Source organism: Delphinus delphis, chromosome 19 (genome assembly GCF_949987515.2).
Source record: "Delphinus delphis chromosome 19, mDelDel1.2, whole genome shotgun sequence".
Taxonomy (NCBI): Eukaryota; Metazoa; Chordata; class Mammalia; order Artiodactyla; family Delphinidae; genus Delphinus; species Delphinus delphis.
In genome coordinates, this window is record NC_082701.1 from 25,437,572 (window position 1) to 25,458,220 (window position 20,649).

Sequence of the window (20,649 nt, forward strand, 5' to 3'; positions counted from 1 at the left end):
CTAGAAGTTTGGAAAGCCAGCAAGGTATAATAGAGGCCTGGACTGTCACAGCATCTAACACAGGTTATCAGTGCAGTGCCAGGACCACTAGGGTGATGACACATGATTCCTGTAGTCAGCTCACCGCCCTGAGGAGAGAGACTCAGGGGCTCTGCCCACCTCAGGCTGTAAGCACTGCTGGAGGGGTGGGGGTGGGGGTGGGGGTGGGGGTGAGTGTACACTTACTGAGAGGAGGGGCTTGCTGGCTCCTCCAGGGAAGCTGGGCACCACCACAGGGTGGCTAGTGGTTTGTCAGGCAGAGAAGAGATAGGGATTGTCTGCAAATGTATGACAGGCCTGATTTCTATGAGAGAATCTAGAATCTTGTCAAGGGTGTGTCTCAGGCTGAACTGGATAACCTGGCCACACAATGATGCTGGGGGCAGAGATCATCATCTCAGGGTGGGAACAGGGCAGCTTAACTGGGCTGGGAAGGTGGGTGGGGAGACAGGCAGGAGGGAGCAGGGTATGGGGTATTTCGCTAAATTAGCCTTGGATGCCATCCTCCAGGCAGGGGGAGTCATCAAAGCGGGGCCGAGGGTCAGATGGTGTTTGGGGAGGGTGCTGAGGGAGGCTCCTTGCGGGGAGAAGTGAGGTGGACGCGCATTGGGAGGCCGCCAGTTCGGATGAGGGAGGTGGAGGGCTTGAAGCAGGGCTCAAGCAGAGGGGAGGGAAGGGGAAACTGGATTTCACAGGTAGGATAAGGACTTGTGCTAGACGGGGAGGAGAGAAAGCAGCTCTGGGTGCTCGGTGAATGGGGAAAAGCAGATGGTACTGGCCGGGGTACTGACTCAAGACCAGTAGAGGTTTGCGTGCGCGCGCGTGAGGAGGTACTGAAGACAGGAGCTGGATTGGACGCGCGCAGTTCTACTTCGGGCACATTCAGGTGGGGTAGAAATCACTTCCTGCCCCTGGAGCCCTCGCTGGCTTATTCTACAAACCCGGGGCGTGGACAGAGTCGTCCGGAAGCGTCCGGCCTCGCGGGTTGGGTGGAGGGCCGTCCGGGGTGTGGCCGCCGCCGGCCCCTCCTCCGCGGGCTCCCTGCGGCGGTGCCGGTCGCTAAGCTCTCGGCTCAGGCCCGTGTCGCCGCCCGCGCCCGCCCTCTTACCGGTAAGACGGCGGCTCCTATCCCTCCCCGCCCTCGGGCCCCCTCGGTCCCGCAGGCCGGGCGCTCCCCCGGGACCCCTGCCGGGACCCCTGCCTCCGCGGGCACCCGGGGACGGCTGAGGGGCTGCGGCGCGGCGCAGGTAGGGCTGAGGCGTCCCGCAGGCCACGTGTCCCCGCGGTAGCGGCTGGCGGGCGCGGGAGCCACGTGGCCTCCGGCCCGGGGTCCAGGCCCCCTCGAGGCCCGTGTGAACGCGGCCGCGACGCCCTGACCGCACCTGCCGCCCGCAGGACCATGGCCCACGCGGAGCGCACCTTCATCGCCATCAAGCCCGACGGCGTGCAGCGCGGCCTGGTGGGCGAGATCATCAAGCGCTTCGAGCAGAAGGGATTCCGCCTTGTGGCCATGAAGTTCCTTCAGGTGACGCGCCCCGCTCCCCTCCCCCCGCGGCGGCGAGGTCGCGGGTGGTTTTCCTTACCCGCAGCGTCGATCCGAGTGTCTTTTCCTAGTCAGAGTCCCCCTTGGCTGATTTCGGACCCGCGAATACCCCTTTGCTTTGGGCCTTCAACGCCCCCCCCCCCCCCCCCAGGGCTCCACGGGCCCGCTAGACCCTTCCCCGAGGCCCGGGGGGACAGACGCCCTTGGAAGGTTAAGCGGAGGTGACGTGACTCAGGCTCCGGGGCTGCTTCCTTCCCGCGGCTGCGACGGGCAGTGGGCCGCAGGGGGGCAGCAGGGAGTGGATGAGGTCTGCGCCCCGGGCCCACGCACGTCCACCCAGGCACGGGATGGAGGCTGGAATCCTTTTGTGCTTCAGCTTGCAACTCTGAGATGATTGAGGTCTTAGGTGGGGTGTGCCTTACTCTGCCCTTTCTCTGCAGGCTCCCTTTGGCATAGGGCAGTAACTTTATCTTCCAATTTGGGGTACAGATCTGGACCTTAGGGGATAAGTACCTAAGAACTGAAATTTAAACCAAGCTTTCTCAGTTAACGTCTGAAATGTTTAAAAGGGCATTAGGAATGGGCCAGAGGGTTTGATATGACCTCTGTCTGGCATATTTCCTTTGATTGCAGCCAACACTTAACTCCCTAACCACCTCTTTCTAAGGATTATAACATCCGTCATGTCATTGACATGAGGGTGTCTTCATGATCAGAACAATCTTTCCGCTAAGATAGCATCAGTTTCATGGTTTGGATGTTTTTTTTTTTTAAATACACACCTTATGAATGTGAGCTAAAATACACACCCAGACTTTTAGAGAACCTACCATGTTACTGGTGGGGGGAGGTGGGCAGGTTCTGAGGATGGGAGCCTTTCTAGTTTACTTCCTAATTGGTACCTCCTCTTCAATGCCAGGCCTCTGAGGAACTCCTGAAGCAGCACTACATTGACCTGAAAGACCGCCCATTCTTCCCAGGGCTGGTGAAGTACATGAACTCTGGGCCGGTTGTGGCCATGGTAAGTGCTTGTGCTGGAGGAGAGGGAACCAAGGAAGTAACGGCTGATAGGTAACTGGGTTTGCTCAGTGTCTTCATGTTCCTTTTTAGACATCTTCTGCAGATGCTCCAAATTCCTTGTTTTACAAAGGCAGCCTGCTGGAGTGAGTTAGTTTACAGACCAACTGGGAACTTGGGAGGAAAAAGGAAGTGAGAATCAGAACTTAAAAAGAGTTCTCTGTGATCCTGTGCTAGAAATGAACTGGTCTATTTCTTCCTGTGGCATTAATGTCCAATTGGAAATGAAGTGAATAGAGGTAGAGGGTATAATAGGGAGTTAATAAAATTGTTGGGAAAGAAGCCCTACTTCCTGTTCCCTGAGGGTGACCTTTTCTTCTTTCTGCTTTTCCCTGGAATACATTTTCCCCTTTCATGTCAGTCTTTGCCATGTCTTGCTCTAACAGTCTTCTGCGATGCCCTTCCCACTGATCCTGTTCCAGTCTGCTCACTTTTCTTTACCCTTTCACCACTATTTTTTGTTTGTGGCTGCATAAAGATTCTTCAGTCTTTTTAATCTCTGTCTCAGCCAGAGTGGGAAGTCCCCAAGTTGGGCAGACTTTTTCTCTGTATCCTAGCAATACACTTGGGATGGAGTATGGAGTATTTTATATCGGCCCCTACTACTACTGGGGATGGCTGATAATCATGTCACTGATTGGTCTTACTGATACGTGCTGTTAGGTAGAGGCAAATGTTTGTTTTTAATGGTCCTGAATGGCAGAACTGATGAAATTCCTCTTCCCTAATGTCAAGGTCTGGGAGGGCCTGAATGTAGTGAAGACAGGGAGAGTGATGCTTGGGGAGACCAACCCAGCGGATTCTAAGCCGGGCACCATTCGTGGCGACTTCTGCATTCAAGTTGGCAGGTAAGTTCCAAGGGACACTAATGACTTTTCCTCAAAGCCACTTAACTTGGGTTTAAAACAAACATTTTTGGCACATTCCAATTTTAGAAAATTCTGAACGTTTAAATTAGGTGGTAATTATCATTGGATGAACGCTTTCTTGAATAGTTACTTCTCTAGGCTACTTAAAATTTTAGCCAAGGCATTGCACAAGGGAGCTGCCTGCGGTGGGTCCTTCGTGACGGCAGAAAGTGCGGATAGTGGGGCAAGGAAGGGGTCTAGCCTTGGCTCTGCCCTTTGTGGTGCTGTGTCCAAGCGTGTGTCACTTTTAGCCTTTTTGGTTCCCTAACTCATACAGAATCTCTACAAAAATTTGTATAGTTAGGAGACTCAAATGGAATAAAGGGATTGTCAATAAGCGTGAATGTTTTGATTGGACTTTGCACATTAGTGTTGTAAGAAAATACAGCAGCAATGGCTGTTATAATGAATACGTCACATCTAGTTTGGGTTTTGGTCTGTGTATTCCTGTATTTTTCAAAATTTGAGAAGTAATGTTTTGTGGCAATCTTGGGTACAAGCACTGTTTTGAAATTTTAGAAGCATAATAAAGTTGAACCAAGTGATGCTTTTGGCTTAAGTACTTTTATAGTTTTATAGTTGCTTTTAAGAGGAGATACTTGGGGGTGGTCAGCTGCTTCAAGGAGCAACTGGCTGAAAAGGTCTTCAGTGACTGTCCTTTGCTTTATCCATTGAACAGACTTTTGTACTTTAAAATGTAACTAGAAATTGTTCTCCTTCTTAGGAACATCATTCATGGCAGTGATTCAGTAAAAAGTGCTGAGAAAGAAATCAGCCTGTGGTTTAAGCCTGAAGAACTGGTTGAGTACAAGTCTTGTGCTTTTGACTGGATTTATGAGTAAGAGGTGGACGGAGCATAGTCCCCTCTGGCACCACCTGATGTGTCCCTGGGCACAGCTCTTCATTCCACTAACTTGGAAGCAGTAGGATGGATGTTCCTTTCCTAAAGTATATCTACCAATAAAGCCTTTGAAAACGGGGTGCAGACTCTGGTGATTACTGGTTACTAAGCTGGAAGAAGACGTGACTTGGTTCCCTGGCTATCGTAGTGTTATCCAGAACAAATTAATCCTGCTTGTTATGGAAAAATGATTTAATCCTTCTCAGCACCTGGTATACTTCCAGACTCTAGGAGGGAAAGCAGTGAGGCTGAAGAGGATAAGTGTGGCACTGGCTGTGTATCTGAGGAAACTAGTAAAGAAATAATGAACATAATAAAGATCCCAACCACTTTAGCTGATGTAGAAATGCACATTTCTGTACAAAGAATTTGTTGAAACTTGGCAGAATGAAACATAGACTAGTCAAGTTGTCCAGATTCACATTCTTGTTGATTGCAAATTGGGCAAGTTATGTATGAGGAAACGGAAGCCTAAGGACGCCTGTAAGGTGAGGATGATACCATGGCAATGCAGGATTAAATGAAACAATGCATGTAAAGCAGTTAACCTAGTGCCTGGCTACACAAATTTTCCCTGCCACCCTACCTCCCTTCTTACTCTACCCTAGGATGAGGTATTTATCATGCCTATTTCCTGGGCTAGTAGTAAGTGGTTACAAAATCCACATTGCCTGTTCATTTTGCTGGATTGGTACAGTTGTAAAATGGTGCCAAGGAGCACCTATCAATAGAAATGTTCACTATCATCTGGAGTCTGCCTTAAAAATGAGATTACAGAAATATGTGGGTTTATGAATACCTGTTTTCTCAGGAAACCGGTGAAAGCTTTTCATGCCACTTCCATATAAAAGACTCAACATTACATGTTTTTTTTTGGCCACATGGCTTTGCAGGATCTCAGTTCCCCGACCAGGGATTGAACCCTGGGCCACAGCAGTGAAAGCCCAGAATCCTAACCACTAGGCCACCAGGGAACGCCCTCAACGTTACATTTTTTTATGCACGTTGCTATACTATAAGACAACGACAAACACATCAACAGCTTGGTACAGAAGTGTCAGGATTCTAATTTCGAGTCAATGATTGACAAGAAATTTAACATTTTCTAAATTATTTTTTAGTTTCAAGTGAATCTCATGTTTGTGTGCTACGTGCTTTCACTGCATTAAATGGCAGTTTACTGAAATTAGATCCTGGGGCAGGCCTGGGGCCTGCATTCTAATGTGGAGGTGCCCACCCTGGACCCACATGCACAGTGGCTAAGGTACCTGTCAGCAGCAGCAGCAGTGGTTACTCTGTGTATAGTATAGTATATAGTATAGTATAGTATAGGCTTACTCTGTGCCAGGGTTGTTCTAAGAACTTCACGTACATGAATTCATTTAATGTTCACAACTCTTAGGAAGTTGGTACTAGTATCCTATTTTATAATTGAGGAAACTGAGTCAAGTTAGAGCGCTTAACAAGTGAAGGAGTCAAGTTCCAATGCAAGTAGCTGGCTTCAGACTCTGCTCTTGGCCACTGTGCTTTACTACCTTTATATAGTTTTCCAAGTGACGTGATAAAAGTCATGAGTTTGGAGGGTGATGAAGTCAAATTTGGAGTGGTGAGAGCTGAGAGGAAGGATATGAATGTTAGGACTTAATTTGGTAGAACTGAATGAGGAAGGGTAGGCTATGGTGAGGACAAAAGCACTGCCTCTGGAGTAAGGTTGGACCTAATCCTATGTAACAGTTGGGTGTGTGAAAGTGGACAACTAATTCAGAAACTTTTATGCTTTCATAAAACTGTATTTTAAACATATAATAAATGCATTTTAAAAAATGCATTACTTTTTATATAATTATTTGTTAATAGGCAAGCCCTGCTTTGGCCTGCTCGTGAGGCTTGGAATTCTTAACAGGCCAAAGAGGGATGTCAACCTAGCCTCAGTAAGAGTCTGCAGAAAGGAAATAGTTGCTGTTCTCCCCGTCTCACAAGGCTGGATAAACAACACAGTGCTAAAGTTACTTGTTTTGGGGAAACATTTGTTCCTCTTAAAACATGGGCATAAAGCACTTTAGGAAACTAGTTTCCCAAGAGGCGCGTAAGGGTTTAAAGAAGAATGTATATGTCAGAGCTCGGGGTAGTAATTGAGGCCAACCTGGGAATTCCAGTTTACTAGGGCAACTGTTTTCAAGCCATTTTAGGTAGGAAGCAGGGCAGAAATTAGGTTCTGTCTTTCTTGGAGTGTGTTATATTTTTCTAAAGTGATGAAATTAACTACTAAAGATACCCAATCCATCTCATTACTATCTAACATCCATAAAATTCTCTACAAACTGCTTCTGCAGTAAAAGTTGGATAATTTCCCACAGAATCAGCTGTTGATAAAGGAGGGTGTCTGCGTTCCCTCTTAATGTAAACAGCAAGAGCAAGCTGGGATAATTCATTTACATCCTATGAACCTTGTTGCTGAGGTTAATGGAGCTGGAAAAAAAAAAAAAGTCTCCTAGCAATCATGCCAACCCTGAAACACCATGTTCTGACTAAAGTGATTTAATTTCCCCACAAGGGGTCCACACTCACCCCTCCCGTGTTTTTTGCCTATTCCCTCCAAGTGAGATCCTGGCTCAAATGCAACTATGGCCATATATCCACCCATATCCTCTTCCTCTCGTCAGCCAGCAGTAAATTCTTCCTCACTTGTGCTGGCTTACCTTATGAGAGTACAGGTTCTGTGAGGGAGGAACTGATCTGACTTTCCCAGGTGCCTTCGACTGCTTATAGAAGGCACTCAAGGGGCTTCCCTGGCCGTCCAATGGTTAAGACTCCGTGCTTCCACTGCAGGGGGTGCAGGTTCAATCCCTGGTTGGGGAACTAGGATCCTAAATGCTGTGTGGCGCGGCCAAAAATAAATAAACAAATAAATAAATAAAAGGCGGCACTCAATATTTTGAATAAAAAAGGAAATCCCTCAAATATCAAAGCATATTAAAGAATTGCTCATATACAACTTAACTTTAACGTTTTATTTTGTGTAAAAAAGGGCAAATTTAGTGAATTATTTTCATCTTGTACACAAAGTTATAATTTTAATGCTTTTCACATCCATGCTGAAAATTTGCAATTTGGTAAAAATGAAAGGAACATAAATTTCTCCAAAGGAATTTTTCACGCCATTATATACACTTTACGAGAAAGTTTCAAACACTTTCTCAATGATCACAAGTTACCAAGAAAATAAAAGATTAAATTTGTACAGATATTGATCTATTTATCAAATACATACAGAAATGATGTAAAAACCTTATGCAGTTTACTTTGACCTCTGTCCTCAAAAGATTTGCCCAGGGACAGATACTTTTCTTTTGTATAAATGACTGTGGCTTTATTTAAAATATGAAAATCAAAGGAAGAAACCCAGTTTAATCACAGTATTTTTAAAATCCCTTCCCAATAGTAAAGGATCATTACCAAATATATAGCACCATAATACAAATATTGACGGGAGAGGGTATTCACATCACACAAAATTAATAATAATAAAAACAAACAAACACTGAAAACCCGTGTTAGTATCCGTAGAATAAGAAGTTGATAACAGCTTTAGCTTTCCTCATACACAGCAAGGAAAAGGTTAAAGAGTTTAAACTACCAAAAATCCCCAAATAATCCTAACAGGGAAAAAACAAAACAAACCCAAGGTCAGCAGTACATTTGAACCGTAGAATAGAATGGGGCTACTGAGTTGTACACTTGGAGTTGTGGCTAAGACATAAATCTCCTCTGCATCAACTCATTTTCTGTTCATCGGCAGCAGGGAGTTAGAGTCTGAACAATGAAGAGGGCTTCAGATTGTGTTTACTCGGTAGGAAGTCCTTACCAACATTTAACGTTGGTCATGGGATTAAGACACGAAACACTTCATAAATAGGTGGGAAATCTGAAAACACTCAGAGCCTGGCTTTGCTGTAGAACTGGAAGCTTATAAAACCTGGCTACAAATGAGCATTTCACAGAACTAATTACCAGGCTCCAAATCAAATCCCTCCTGGTTTATTCAGGTCCCTATAGAGCCCCTAAGCCCAGGGTACTGTTAGAGCACACGATACAACTGGCTTCTGGTGCCCATATCATGGAATCGGAGTCCTGGGTTTAATTCACTAAGCCTGAGAATAAAGATTGTTGTAACCCTTGCTTTTTGGAAGTCTTCCAGGCTTTAAGTTTATAGGAAGATTCTTAAAAGTTAAAGATTTGGGAAGTGTGAGGATGTCACATTTACAGTAGGTCCCTCTCAGTAATGTTGTTTAAGATAAATATCCAGTAATTTAACAGCTGAATTCACATATATCTGACACATGAGAATCAACTTGGCATTGATATGGTCTGCATTTATGCCCCTAAAGAGTCAGTATTAAGCAATGTTGACATGCGATTCCATACATTCTTACACTATAAAGTAACAAATTTTACTTCCAGTAGCAACTATAAAACCTTATGATATTAACCCCTCTTGCATAGAATGAGGTAAACCTGTGCATATTACCAATGCTATTATTCCCAAAAGTAGAGCAATATTTTAGAAAATAAATTGCTGGTTTTTAATGTTTTATGCATTTTAAAATTCAAACAAAAAAAATCTTACCTAAAATGGTCTCCTGGGGCTTTCCATTAACATTTTTTAAAGCATTCCATAGGCTGAAGGACTGTAGAGGTTAATCATTTTGATTAATTTCTAATTAGCCCTACCTATATTCCAGAGGAGATGGTCAATATTACCACTCTGAAGAGGCCAGGCTAAGACCCAGAAGCACTTCTAGAACAGATGCAAGTAATTCCTGAGAGTTTAGTTTATGAACCTCACTGGTAAATGCTAAAGCTCTCTCATTCAGTCACAACTCAGAAAGTCAAAAAATGCAGAGAGCAAACCTTTCACCAATTTACCTTTATATCCTTTTTTCAAAGGAAGCCATGTGAATTTTAAAATAGGGAATGTTCAAAATGGTCCAAATCCATTATTATTGTTAAAATTAATTCTGAATAGAGTTAAAGACAGTTCATACTAATTTTATACATATACATATATATATATATATAATTAGTATGAATTGTCTTTAAATTTTAAGAAAATTAAATTCTCTTTCAAATTAGTTTTCTAACAAATCCAGGATAGTTAAAAGCAGAGCTGGAATGATTTTGAAATCTAAACTTATCTTGGCTTTAAACAACTGTTAATTTGATTCTCCTGGTAATACAGAACATGTGTTTTGGGGTGTGGTTATACCAAGTATTATCTCACAGATGGAGAGAAATGGCAGAGAACTGATGAGAATCCCTTTTGTGGGGTATTTTTTAGTAAGGAAAATAAAATAAACTTAGGACAATATTGCATTTTCCCCAACCCCTCAACATGTAGACTGAGATCTCGTATATCTTGTCAACCATTCCAGTTTAACACTTTAGTGTTAGGATAATTTTACTCATTTTTTAATTAAAAGAGAACATATAAAAGTATCCAGAGTTCTTCCAGTTTCATACAGAACTCTAAAGAAATTTTCACAGAATGAAAAACATTTCTGTACAAATATTTAAAATGGGCTGCAATAAAATGCCATCAAGCAGAATTAATTACCCTTCCGTGATCTATGTGGTGATGAGCTCTCCATGGGGCGGGGATGGGGGGGGGGGCGTTCAGTTGCATATTCTGCAGCAGAGGAAGCTGGAGATGTGACTGGCCTAACTTCCAAAATCCCAAAATCTCCCAACAGGTACCAAAAAGGTTCATTTGTAATGACAGTTCATTTGCATTTACAACTATATCCTTCTTAAATCATTTCCTTCAATCCTGCTACCTAAACTTTAATCTTACCAAAAAAGTTAGAATTTCAGTTCTTGTTAACAATGCACATAAATCCAAACTTGGAAAATATTACAAAATTCTTTCAAAAGCTTCAAATACAACACAAAAATTGTCCATCTTTATAAATTGAAAAATTTCCCCCCACAGCTAAAATAGTTTCCCTACCCACTTGAAAAATCTGGAACTGAAATTTTCTATGTTTAGCAAAATGTTCCAGTAGAATAGCCCCGCTGTACAGCTGGATTGATTATAAATCAGTCCTGTGTAAAATTCTTTCCCTCCCACCCTCAGTTTCTGAGCAACCTCAGGGCTCTTGTTTGATGTAGAAGTTGGCAGAGCCATTGCTTTCCTGATCAGATGCTCCTTGGAGGAAATTATAATCCTCTCCATCTATCAACTCCTCCTTCAGCTGCAATGTAGTCACTGTAAGAAATAAATGTACAAGATGTTATTAAGTCTTTCTAGAATATTCAGATTGCTTCATGTTCCACCAGCTTCACAGTTAATAAGACTTCTTCATGTCTTCAGTAACTCTTAAAACTAACCCCCCCGAAGGAAGAGCATTTAATTAATTTTAAGTTTCAAAGTATATTCGTAGTTAAGAAGAGTTCCAAAAAGGAACAATACTGCAAAATGGACACTGCACAAATGGACACTGTCAATGAAACGTTGAAGGTAACAGTGATCACTAATTTGACTAGAATGATTAGAGGTTTTCTCATGATTAAGTATTCACTTTTATGTCAATGTCTACATAAACAGCATATTTCTTGGATAGTTCTGAATAATAAGTAACACAACAAATGACTTTAACATGTTATTATCTCCAAGGAGTACCTAAAGACTCTCTTCATAAAAAAGATATAAATCTGATAATATTAAACACCTGTATTAAAACTAAAATCAAGAAAAACTTAAGTAATCATTTTAGGTAAAATAAAAATTGACTGACACCAGCAACATGAAAATCCTTGGTATAAAAAACAGCTAACTTTGGGAATTCCCTGGTGGTCCAGTGGTTAGGACTCTGCACTTTCAATGCCAAGGGCACGGGTTCAATCCCAGATGGGGGAACTAAGACCCTGCAAGCTGTGCAGTGCGGCCAAAAAAGACGACAAAAACAAAAACAGCTAACATTACCAGTGGGATCACTTAACAGTAGTACTACCTGTTTGAGTTCTTATCTGAAGGCTTCTTTTTTTTTTTTTTTGCGGTACGTGGGCCTCTCACTGTTGTGGCCTCTCCCGTTGCGGAGCACAGGCTCCAGACGCGCAGGCTCAGCGGCCATGGCTCACGGGCCCAGCCGCTCCGCGGCATGTGGGATCTTCCCAGACCGGGGCACGAACCCACGTCCCCTGCATTGGCAGGCGGACTCTCAACCACTACGCCACCAGGGAAGCCCCGAAGACTTCTTTTTTAACGAAAACAAACAACAGTATAGGCAATCTTCAATTTATGAACAGGTCATGTTCCAATAGGTCTTTATTTTTATGGACAACTGTTTTTCAGTTTCCAGTATTTTCAGTGGGGTTTAGGTTTCTTGGTAGTCACTGAAGTCATGCTAGTCATAATTTTTAGTGACAGGAGGGCTCTTCTTACTGCATGGACAAGCAAGAAGAAAAAGAGGAATGTTTTCTTTGCTGGTCCCAGCACTGGTCTTAGGCAAAAGTTTAGGTTGTTTAATTCTGAGATTTTCCTATCTCTTTTTATAAACATCTCTTAAGTTACCTCAACGCAGTTAGTCAGTAATTTCAGGCTGCCCTAAATCCTTTCCCCGAAGCCCACCCTCTACTTCCTATAGAACACCTCCCTTAAAAAAAATTACTTTCCTACTTTTTAAATGAAAATGATCTCAGCGAGGTGTTAAACAAACACTAGTCTTAGTAACTGCCAACCTCTCACAGATGTATTTGAGTTTCTTAAAAAGTTACTGTTTAACCAAAATTGAGTTGGTAAAGTTTCAAATAATTTAAAGAACAGGTGATCTTTTATGCTTATATTCTCACTGGAATCTAATCCCATTGTGAGTAATGCTAACTTTCTTCTTCAATTTCTTCAGCACAGAGATCTGTTAAGTCAGAGTTCACAAACTGGGCTTTTCCCTCCCTCACCTCTGCCCTGTGGTTCTTTCAAATTGACTGAATATTCTGAAACAGGAGATTTCATATAAAACCATGAAAAGTAGCGAGACTTGGTAACATAAGACTAGCATTCTTGAAGGGCTATTAACAGCGGGAACCAATGTAGCCTAAGGCCTCCCTCTGCACAACTTGTGACTCTCAGACTGGCTGCTCAGCCACTGAGTAACCCACCTGTCTGCTTCCTGCAGGGACTGTCTCCAAAGGAAAGATGAAATTTTTCTGTTTCTTTTTTTATGGCTCTTTTCATAACAATTGGAGTGAGAGGATGAAGATATATATGGAATGTAAATTGGGAACTGCTTATACAGGGGGAAAAAGGTCAATTTATGAGAAGAATTAGGACTCAGAGTATTTAGATGAGTAGTAAGCCAACTAAGTTTCATGAAACAATAACACCACGTGGAACAATATTAAAATGGCTATTTTTAAAGTCAAATAGTGATAGAAAAATACTTCGTGTCTTGATTTTAGTTACAAAAGATTAGTTTCAAAAATACTGGTCTTTGACATCTTATTTAATAATTTAAAGAATAATCTTTTGGGGCTTCCCTGGTGGCGCAGTGGTTAAGAATCCGCCTGCCAATGCCTGGGACATGGGTTCGAGCCTGGGTCCGGGAAGATCCCACGTGCCGTGGAGCAACTAAGCCTGTACGCCACAACTACTGAGCCTGTGCTCTAGAGCCTGCGAGCCACAACTACTGAGCCCACGTGACTAGAGCCTGTGCTCTGCTACAAGAGAAGCCACCGCAATGAGAAGCCCACGTGCAGCAACGAAGACCCAACACAGTCAAAAATAAATAAAAATTTAAAAAAAGAATAATCTTTTGAAATAACGCTAATTCATTTTATTTTACTTTGGTACTTGTTTTGGTAATGGTGTTAAAAAATTTAATAGCCCAAAGACTGAAAAGTGAATACACTATGCCTATAATAATAGCAAAACACATACCAATCAGATTGCTGAAAGGTAAAGCAAACATGACTCTGCTTACTTTCTTTAAAAAATCCTTTAAAAAAATTAGTTAATATGATAAAAATGCTTTTATGGAGGATATCAAACATATAACAGTTATCCTTCAAGTCAAACCAACATGCGTTGTTAAGGACATTTGAACAATACCATGAAAATAAACACATGGAAAAGGAAAAAAACCCCAAATTTCATTAAAGGTGCAGTACCCACAATAAAAGGTTGATTAAAACAATATCTTGTTATATGATGATCAGATGGCTAAATGAATGAGAAAAGAATTACTGTGCTTCAAGACCAAACATGTTCCATTCAAACAGATGCTTTTTGTTTTTTTTTAAATGTAAGAAAAGTAAATTGAAATTCTAAAGCACATCCTGAAACTATTTGCACTTATTATTAACAACAAAGTTCTGGATTATGCTTCTACTCATGTTAAAATATGGAAACAATGTTCTTAAAAAAAATAACTCAAGATAAAGGTGAAACAGTCACTCAGATGTGTAATGTTCTAATGCAAAGTTTCAGTGTTTTCAAGGAACCTAAAATAAAGCCTGTCTGGTATCTTCACACTTATCATTTCTCCTTTACAGGCCTTATTCTCAATGAATGATGGATGAAATAAAATAGATCCTGTGGCTGATGTCACTTTCTACACAAATGCATTTTCTTGGCTCTGTTTTTAAAAAGAAGTTACTTTGCTGACTTTACTCACTAACATTTCAAAAGACAGTCTAACAGAAATCACATTTTCCTAGTTAGAAGTCCATAAATAATAAATTCTCTCAATAGCTAAACAAACCGTAGCTTTCAGAGTTAAGACAGCAATGTAGTCCCTACATAGTTTCACCACAGTAAAATCACATTAAATCCCACAAGATGTGCCCCTAGCTCAGAAGATACACACAATAGACACCAGTGGAAAGGGAAGTCACTTAGGAGGCCTTGTGGGTTCCATCCTGTATGCCTACTCCAAGTTCCTGGGTTTTGCCAATCCTAAAAGTCAAGTTCTCTCACAAAACGTGACACACGCCTTCAAAATCAGTCTAATGCTTAAAGAAAATACACCTCAAATGCAATAAAAATTCAAACATATTCAGAGCTCACAATATCTATAGTTAATCACTTAGGTTACAGAAAACTTTCATAATAACAAGTACAAAAAGAAAAAAGTTACAAAGGCAAGAAAAGAAGCTGAAAGGCTCTTTAGTCATTTGAAGGTATTTCCATAAAAGAGCAGATAAACTTGCATCTGCAGTCCTAATCCATTTCTTATACAACAGAGGTATAGTAATTTTCTCTAGATATAAAGATATGAGTGATCTTCAGGGAAACAGACTAGGAAGGATCAAGATCACCTAATACACTGTTTAAGAAGGCAAAAGCTAAAGAACACATTTTAAAATGGAAAAAAAAAGGCTGATGACAACTTCAGGTGCAAAAATATTAGCAAACAGAGGACTGAGAAGAAAACAGAGCTAGGTACTAAGTCCCATCATGCTTTTCAACATATAAAAGGCATTTTAAAGACTGCAAATTCGATAAAAAATTGTTTAAAGGCAATAGTTAGGATATGGCAGAATATATGCCAAGGCAGATACAACTTTGGATTTGGGGCTATTTGATCTGTACTCACGTCTAAGATTCATCATATGCAAGTGAAGCCTCTGACATTCTACGGTAACATGTTTGTTCTTAGCATTTACAAAGGGCATTCTTCCTTATACTCTACCAGCTTAGCCTAACCAATTCAACTCAAATTAAATGTCATTTACTTACTTAATCACTGTACATATATAAACGTGAAATTATAGAAATAAATTTCACTCAAATTCAATACCAAAATTATAGAGGCATTATATTTCCAAATCCGTTATTCAACTAAGACTGTGGTAAATGTTACTACCAGAACTCAAATCACACAGGAATACAAAACACATCCTGTCTACTGAATGAGACGCTATGGAATGCTATGAACAAAGCCTCATTTTTGGATCTGATTAATCAGATTGCTCCCTTATGGCATATTTCTCCCTCAGGTCAAGTCACGTAGAATTCTGCAATGCAAAACGTTCAACCATTTTAACGAAACCATGAAACGGTACAAGTCGTCTCACAATTCCATAAACTGAAATCACAGCTTTACCTGAATTTGAAGCTCAAAAGTGGCTTGTAACAAAATAAAAATCCTTCCCTGATTATTCATTTTAGTGAAGTGACTACCAAAGACTAATGAAAATGAATTTTCTAGTTGAAAGAAAAAGAAAAATTTAATGTCAGCATCTGTCATGCCAGACCATGCTTCTGTCTCCCACCACCCTAACCCAGACTTTGACCCTCTGCAGTACCTGCGGTGCTGATGTGACCAATTACCTGTTTTGAGGCTGGGACTGAACTCTCGGCTAGTGCGGGGAGGTGGGAAGGCCTCCAGGGCTGTCTGTGCTGGAAGGGCTCGATATAGAGGGGGAGTCAACTCTTCGCCACCAGAGAAGCTCCTCCGTACCCCACCTGTCATGGGCAGGCTCGACAAACTGACAGGCTTCTTCCCAATTGGCATCTTCCTCTCTAAATATCAAGTTAAACTAAAGTAAGCTTTTACTTACATGTGTGGTAAGAAAACTGCATCATAACTAGGAAAGGTTGTGCTGCACAGGATACTCTGAAAAGAGAACCAACTATGCAAGGTTTGTATTTCCGAAAACAAGGGGTGTGTGTGTGTGTGTGTTGGGGAGTGGATGATGGGGGAGATTATTTCTAGTCTCTCAGAGTCTGGTAATCCCGGTTCTTGACTCTCTAATCAATTTAAAACAAAACAAAGCAAAATGAACTACAGAGAGCATCGAGTGTGGAGAACAGCTGGCTAATGACCTTCAAAACAATTTTAGTTTGAGGGGGACTGACAATCCAATGGCAGAGAGGGCTTTCAAACCCTACTTGTAGGCGTTTCACTGCCCATATAAGCCCAAACAAACACTGTCCTTCAGGGAGAAATCAAACAGTTTAATTAATGAATTATATGAGTGGCAGGATTTTACTGATATGAAATGTGCTCCCCTAACTTTTGGTTTATAATTCACTCTTTTAGAAAACAATTATAGTTCTTATTCTGAAAAGCAGTTCTAAAATTTAAATGTTTGTTGCCTGCAAGTTCTTCAGCAACCTGATTTCTTTTGAAACACCCTTTGGTTACGGTTTCATAAGCACACATAAGCTTTCAAAGACTTACACAATGCTCTTACCAACAAAAAGAAAATAAGCTTTGCAAATACTGAACAACCAAGCATACTGCATTAATTTGATCGAAAGCTGAAGGATACTTACATATCTTTGTGACTATAAATTATATCTGTTTTCTTCCAGAGTTTACAAATGACTCAGGCAAGAGCAATCAGAAATTATCCTTTGCAAAATCAGAACTAAAAGACAAATCTAAGTTAGACAATATTCTTATGTAAAATGATCTGGAAACCAAGCTCCTGTGAGTACACTCTCAACTGCCAAACCAAAACCACTTGCAGCATTCATTTAGACGAAAAAGTCTAATGTACTACACACTTGGAGGTAAAAATGCAAGGAGAATCTCCAACTCTCTACTACTTACAATAGCCCCTGAAGATGGTACAGAAATTAGTGCTGGTTTTCCTGGTCTAGAATTACTAGGTCTTGAGGAAAGAAAGGCTTTTCAGATTGGACAGATCATGCGCACACAACAGTCTACATGATTCCCTCGACAGAACATCACCCTTATTTTTCAGAAGCACTAATTAATAGTTATCCCTCTGCAGCATGAACACAGCTAATTAAAAAATAGGCTAGAACCCGCGCACTGCAATGAAGAGCAGTCCCCTGCTCGCCACAACTAGAGAAAGCCAATCAACTGTCTAGTTCCATAAAAAATAAGCCCTAACAAAGAACACACTGATGGATGATTTTAGGTACAAAAAGACCAAAGAGCCTAAGATGAAACAACAGAGCCAGAATATAATAATCTGTAGACAAACTTAAAAACAAATAAAAGGTTTTGTGGCCTATCTGACTGATATAAATCTGCATGCAATGGATGACTTAGGTTCCTGGACCCCAACTTCTTTCTTATTCTGGTGGGTAAAGTTTTGCGGAAAAAATTTCTAATAAATTATTTGCTGAGTAATGTGAAAAAATAAAAGGAACAGTGTCCTTACAATGAAGACTGCTTCTTCATTCACAAAGCACTACAATTCCTTATGCTCAATTCCAAAATTCAAAGGTTTTTTTTGGCAAAACTTCGGCAACAAAATCAGACCTCACTTGGTGATACTATTTATAATCTTTATTTGGCCCATTAAATGTAACTATTTATATATATTTTGCTTCAAAAAATGCTGCAGATGGGGCTTCCCTGGTGGCGCAGTGGTTGAGAGTCCGCCTGCTGATGCAGGGGACATGAGTTCGTGCCCCGGTCTGGGAGGATCCCCCATGCTGCGGAGTGGCTGGGCTCGTGAGCCATGGCATGGCTGCTGAGCCTGTGCGTCCGGAGCCTGTGCTCTGCAATGGGAGAGGCCACAGCAGTGAGAGGCCCGCATACTGCAAAAAAAAAAAAAAATATGCTGCAGAGTCTGCAAGGGGTGTTACATAATATATGCTACACACACTGTACTTCTTTTCTAAAATCCAAAAAATTCTAAATTCCAAAACACATTTGGTCTCTAGGATTTCTAATAAGGGGCTGTGAGTCCCTAGTTCTTTTCTTTTCTATGTCCAAAGGACAATTTAAAGGCATTAGAGGGACCTGCCTCGTGGCGCAGTGGTTAAGAATCCACCTGCCAATGCAGGGGCCATGGGTTCGATCCCTGGTCCGGGAAGATCCCACATGCCGTGTAGCAAGTAAGCCCGTGCGCCACAACTACTGAGCCTACGCTCTAGAGCCCGCGAGCCACAACTACTGAGCCTGCGTGCCACAACTACTGAAGGCTGCACGCCTAGAGCCTGTGATCCACAACAAGAGAAGCCACCGCAATGAAAAGCCCGCGCACCGCAATGAAGAGTAGTCCCCTGCTCGCCACAACTAGAGAAAGCCCGCGCACAGCACTGAAGACCCGACGTGGCCAAAAATAAATAAAATAAATAAATTAAAAAAAATAAAGGCATTAGAGATGATGTCATAATATTAGGAGCTATTAAAATGTTAAAGAACAAATTATACTTTTAGCTAAATTCATTTCTTCAGCTAATCCAGAAATCTGATAATGTTAAATGTCACTAAAAACTGGGATAGTGATATCATCACTTCATTAATTTCACATTTCTTCCCATGTCCCCAGCCCATTAATTCAAAATAATTAAGCCCCATAAACCATAAACAAATCATGTGAGTGTCACACTGAGGAGGTATGTGAACTGTGTATACAATGCTCAGAAATTCGTCCTAAAAAATATATGTCATAACGTCACTGAGTAATAAAAAGCATTCTTAAATTCGACACATTGCAAAGAAAATTCTGAAGTCTCATAATAATAAATAAAAAGTGAAAAGACAAGCCAAAGCAGCCTGTCTTAGAGAAAGCTTAGTGATCACGTCTGCTATGGTTAGTCCACTGACATGAAGTTACTACGTGACTTCTTGCTAATCAGTTCCAGATAAGTGGGAAGTCACTTTCATCTATCTGGTCTGGCAATGTTCTCTAGAGTTCTTTTAGGTGAATATCAAACAGCCAGTCAGCAAAGTAATTTTTGGTCTGTGGGAGGCTTATGTCCATAATATAAAAGAGAGGGTGAGAGACAGGCCTGATGATTATCACGATTGTGAGGCTGACTTGCGTTTCATGTGGGGAGGAAACTAAAGCACCACTGCAGTGGCTGCTAGAAGTCCCCACTGAAAAAACAATTAACATCAATAATCAGACGTGTGAAGGTGTATTTGACTCTTCACACTGTTTCAATCTCTTTGTTGTTAATGAGACAGATTAGCACTTAGTCGAACACATGGCAAATCAGTTGGAAAAATCTGTTTTACTTTCAATCCTCTAATATACTTTTTACTTAAAAAAAAATCTTTAAGTAAAAATAATCTTATCTCAGAATGAAATATTCCATGACAGGTTTCATGAAGAGAAAAATCTGTAGTTCACTATGGGGTGGGGGAGGGAGATTTTAAAAGAATCAGAGCTATCAATATATTTTATATTACTCTGGCATCAATGTCAGTAATCATTCATTGTAAGGTAAAATATAGACAGCATATTGAAAAAGAGTTTCTTAAGCCTGATTGTGCTACCTATCAACTTGACTTTCTTTTCTTTTTTTTAACTTCAATTTCTTACAAGTATCATTCTAGAAAGAGAGTTTTGGTTTATAAGAAGGATGGGTTTATTAGTTTCCAAGTCTATTGTAAGCATCAAGCATCTGCTTTTACAGTTATTTTAATAAAAAATTTTTAAAAAAAGGATCAATTTTCAGAAGGTTTACATATTACTTCAAGAATCATTCACAGGGCTTCCCTGGTGGCACAGTGGCTGAGAGTCCGCCTGCCGATGCAGGGGACACGGGTTCGTGCCCAGGTCCGGGAAGATCCCACATGCCGTGGAGCGGCTGGGCCCGTGAGCCATGGCCGCTGAGCCTGCGCGTCCAGAGCCCGTGCTCCGCAAAGGGAGAGGCCACAACAGTGAGAGGCCCGCGTACCGCAAAAAAAACAAAAAACAAAAAACCAAAAAACGAATCATTCACAGACTCTATTCTTTACCATATATCAAATATTATGGTAATAATTTTTCATGTCAATCAAAGATAAGTGCTTCTCATTATTGAAAAGGTTTGCCTTTTATGGCATACTGCACCTTTAAGCATAATACAGAATGCACAGTTACCAGCTCTCACAAGGGATACCATTTCTGTGCAACAATACCAAGATCCCAGTTGGCTGACAAGTTAGGAAATGTATATAAACACCATGTGGTGACCCACTTTTCTTATGTCCTTTGTATTGCTGGGACTTAGCCTTTTTCTTCTGTTTTGATGAACCTGATTGGCTTTCTCTTGATGCTGAAAAATAAAAGAGAAAATTGATATCAAATAATTGCTTACAACTCTAGGTACAACTTAGATGAACTATCTTCACCAAAACCATGACGTTTATAAAAGTACACGATGCTTTGAAAATAAGGGTACTTGTTCCTGCAAAACCATGAAGCTCAATACCAGACAGATTCCATTATTTATTCAATAAGCACTTATTATATATCAATAAATTTTA

General features: G+C 41.2%; 2 protein-coding genes across 9 annotated transcripts in view; one reads left to right on the forward strand and one right to left on the reverse strand.

The window, feature by feature from the left end:
• Window positions 1–993: 993 nt before the first annotated feature.
• On the forward strand, window positions 994–4,546 carry LOC132414794 (nucleoside diphosphate kinase B). Its single transcript, XM_059997676.1, has 5 exons — window positions 994–1,149; window positions 1,435–1,564; window positions 2,502–2,603; window positions 3,395–3,507; window positions 4,292–4,546. Exons 2-5 carry the CDS (start codon window positions 1,439–1,441, stop codon window positions 4,407–4,409), a joined length of 459 nt encoding a protein of 152 aa, XP_059853659.1. The 5' UTR covers window positions 994–1,149; window positions 1,435–1,438; the 3' UTR covers window positions 4,410–4,546.
• A 2,924-nt stretch (window positions 4,547–7,470) lies between these two features.
• MBTD1 (mbt domain containing 1) overlaps window positions 7,471–20,649 on the reverse strand; it is a 67,853-nt gene continuing 54,674 nt past the window's right edge. For all 8 annotated transcript variants that reach the window (XM_059996841.1, XM_059996842.1, XM_059996837.1 and 5 more), the window contains 2 exons: window positions 20,361–20,438; window positions 7,471–10,733 (listed from right to left, as the gene is read on the reverse strand). In XM_059996841.1, the coding sequence (XP_059852824.1) occupies window positions 10,615–10,733; window positions 20,361–20,438 (197 nt within the window). In that variant the 3' untranslated portion in view covers window positions 7,471–10,614. The remainder of the gene's footprint in view (window positions 10,734–20,360; window positions 20,439–20,649) is intronic.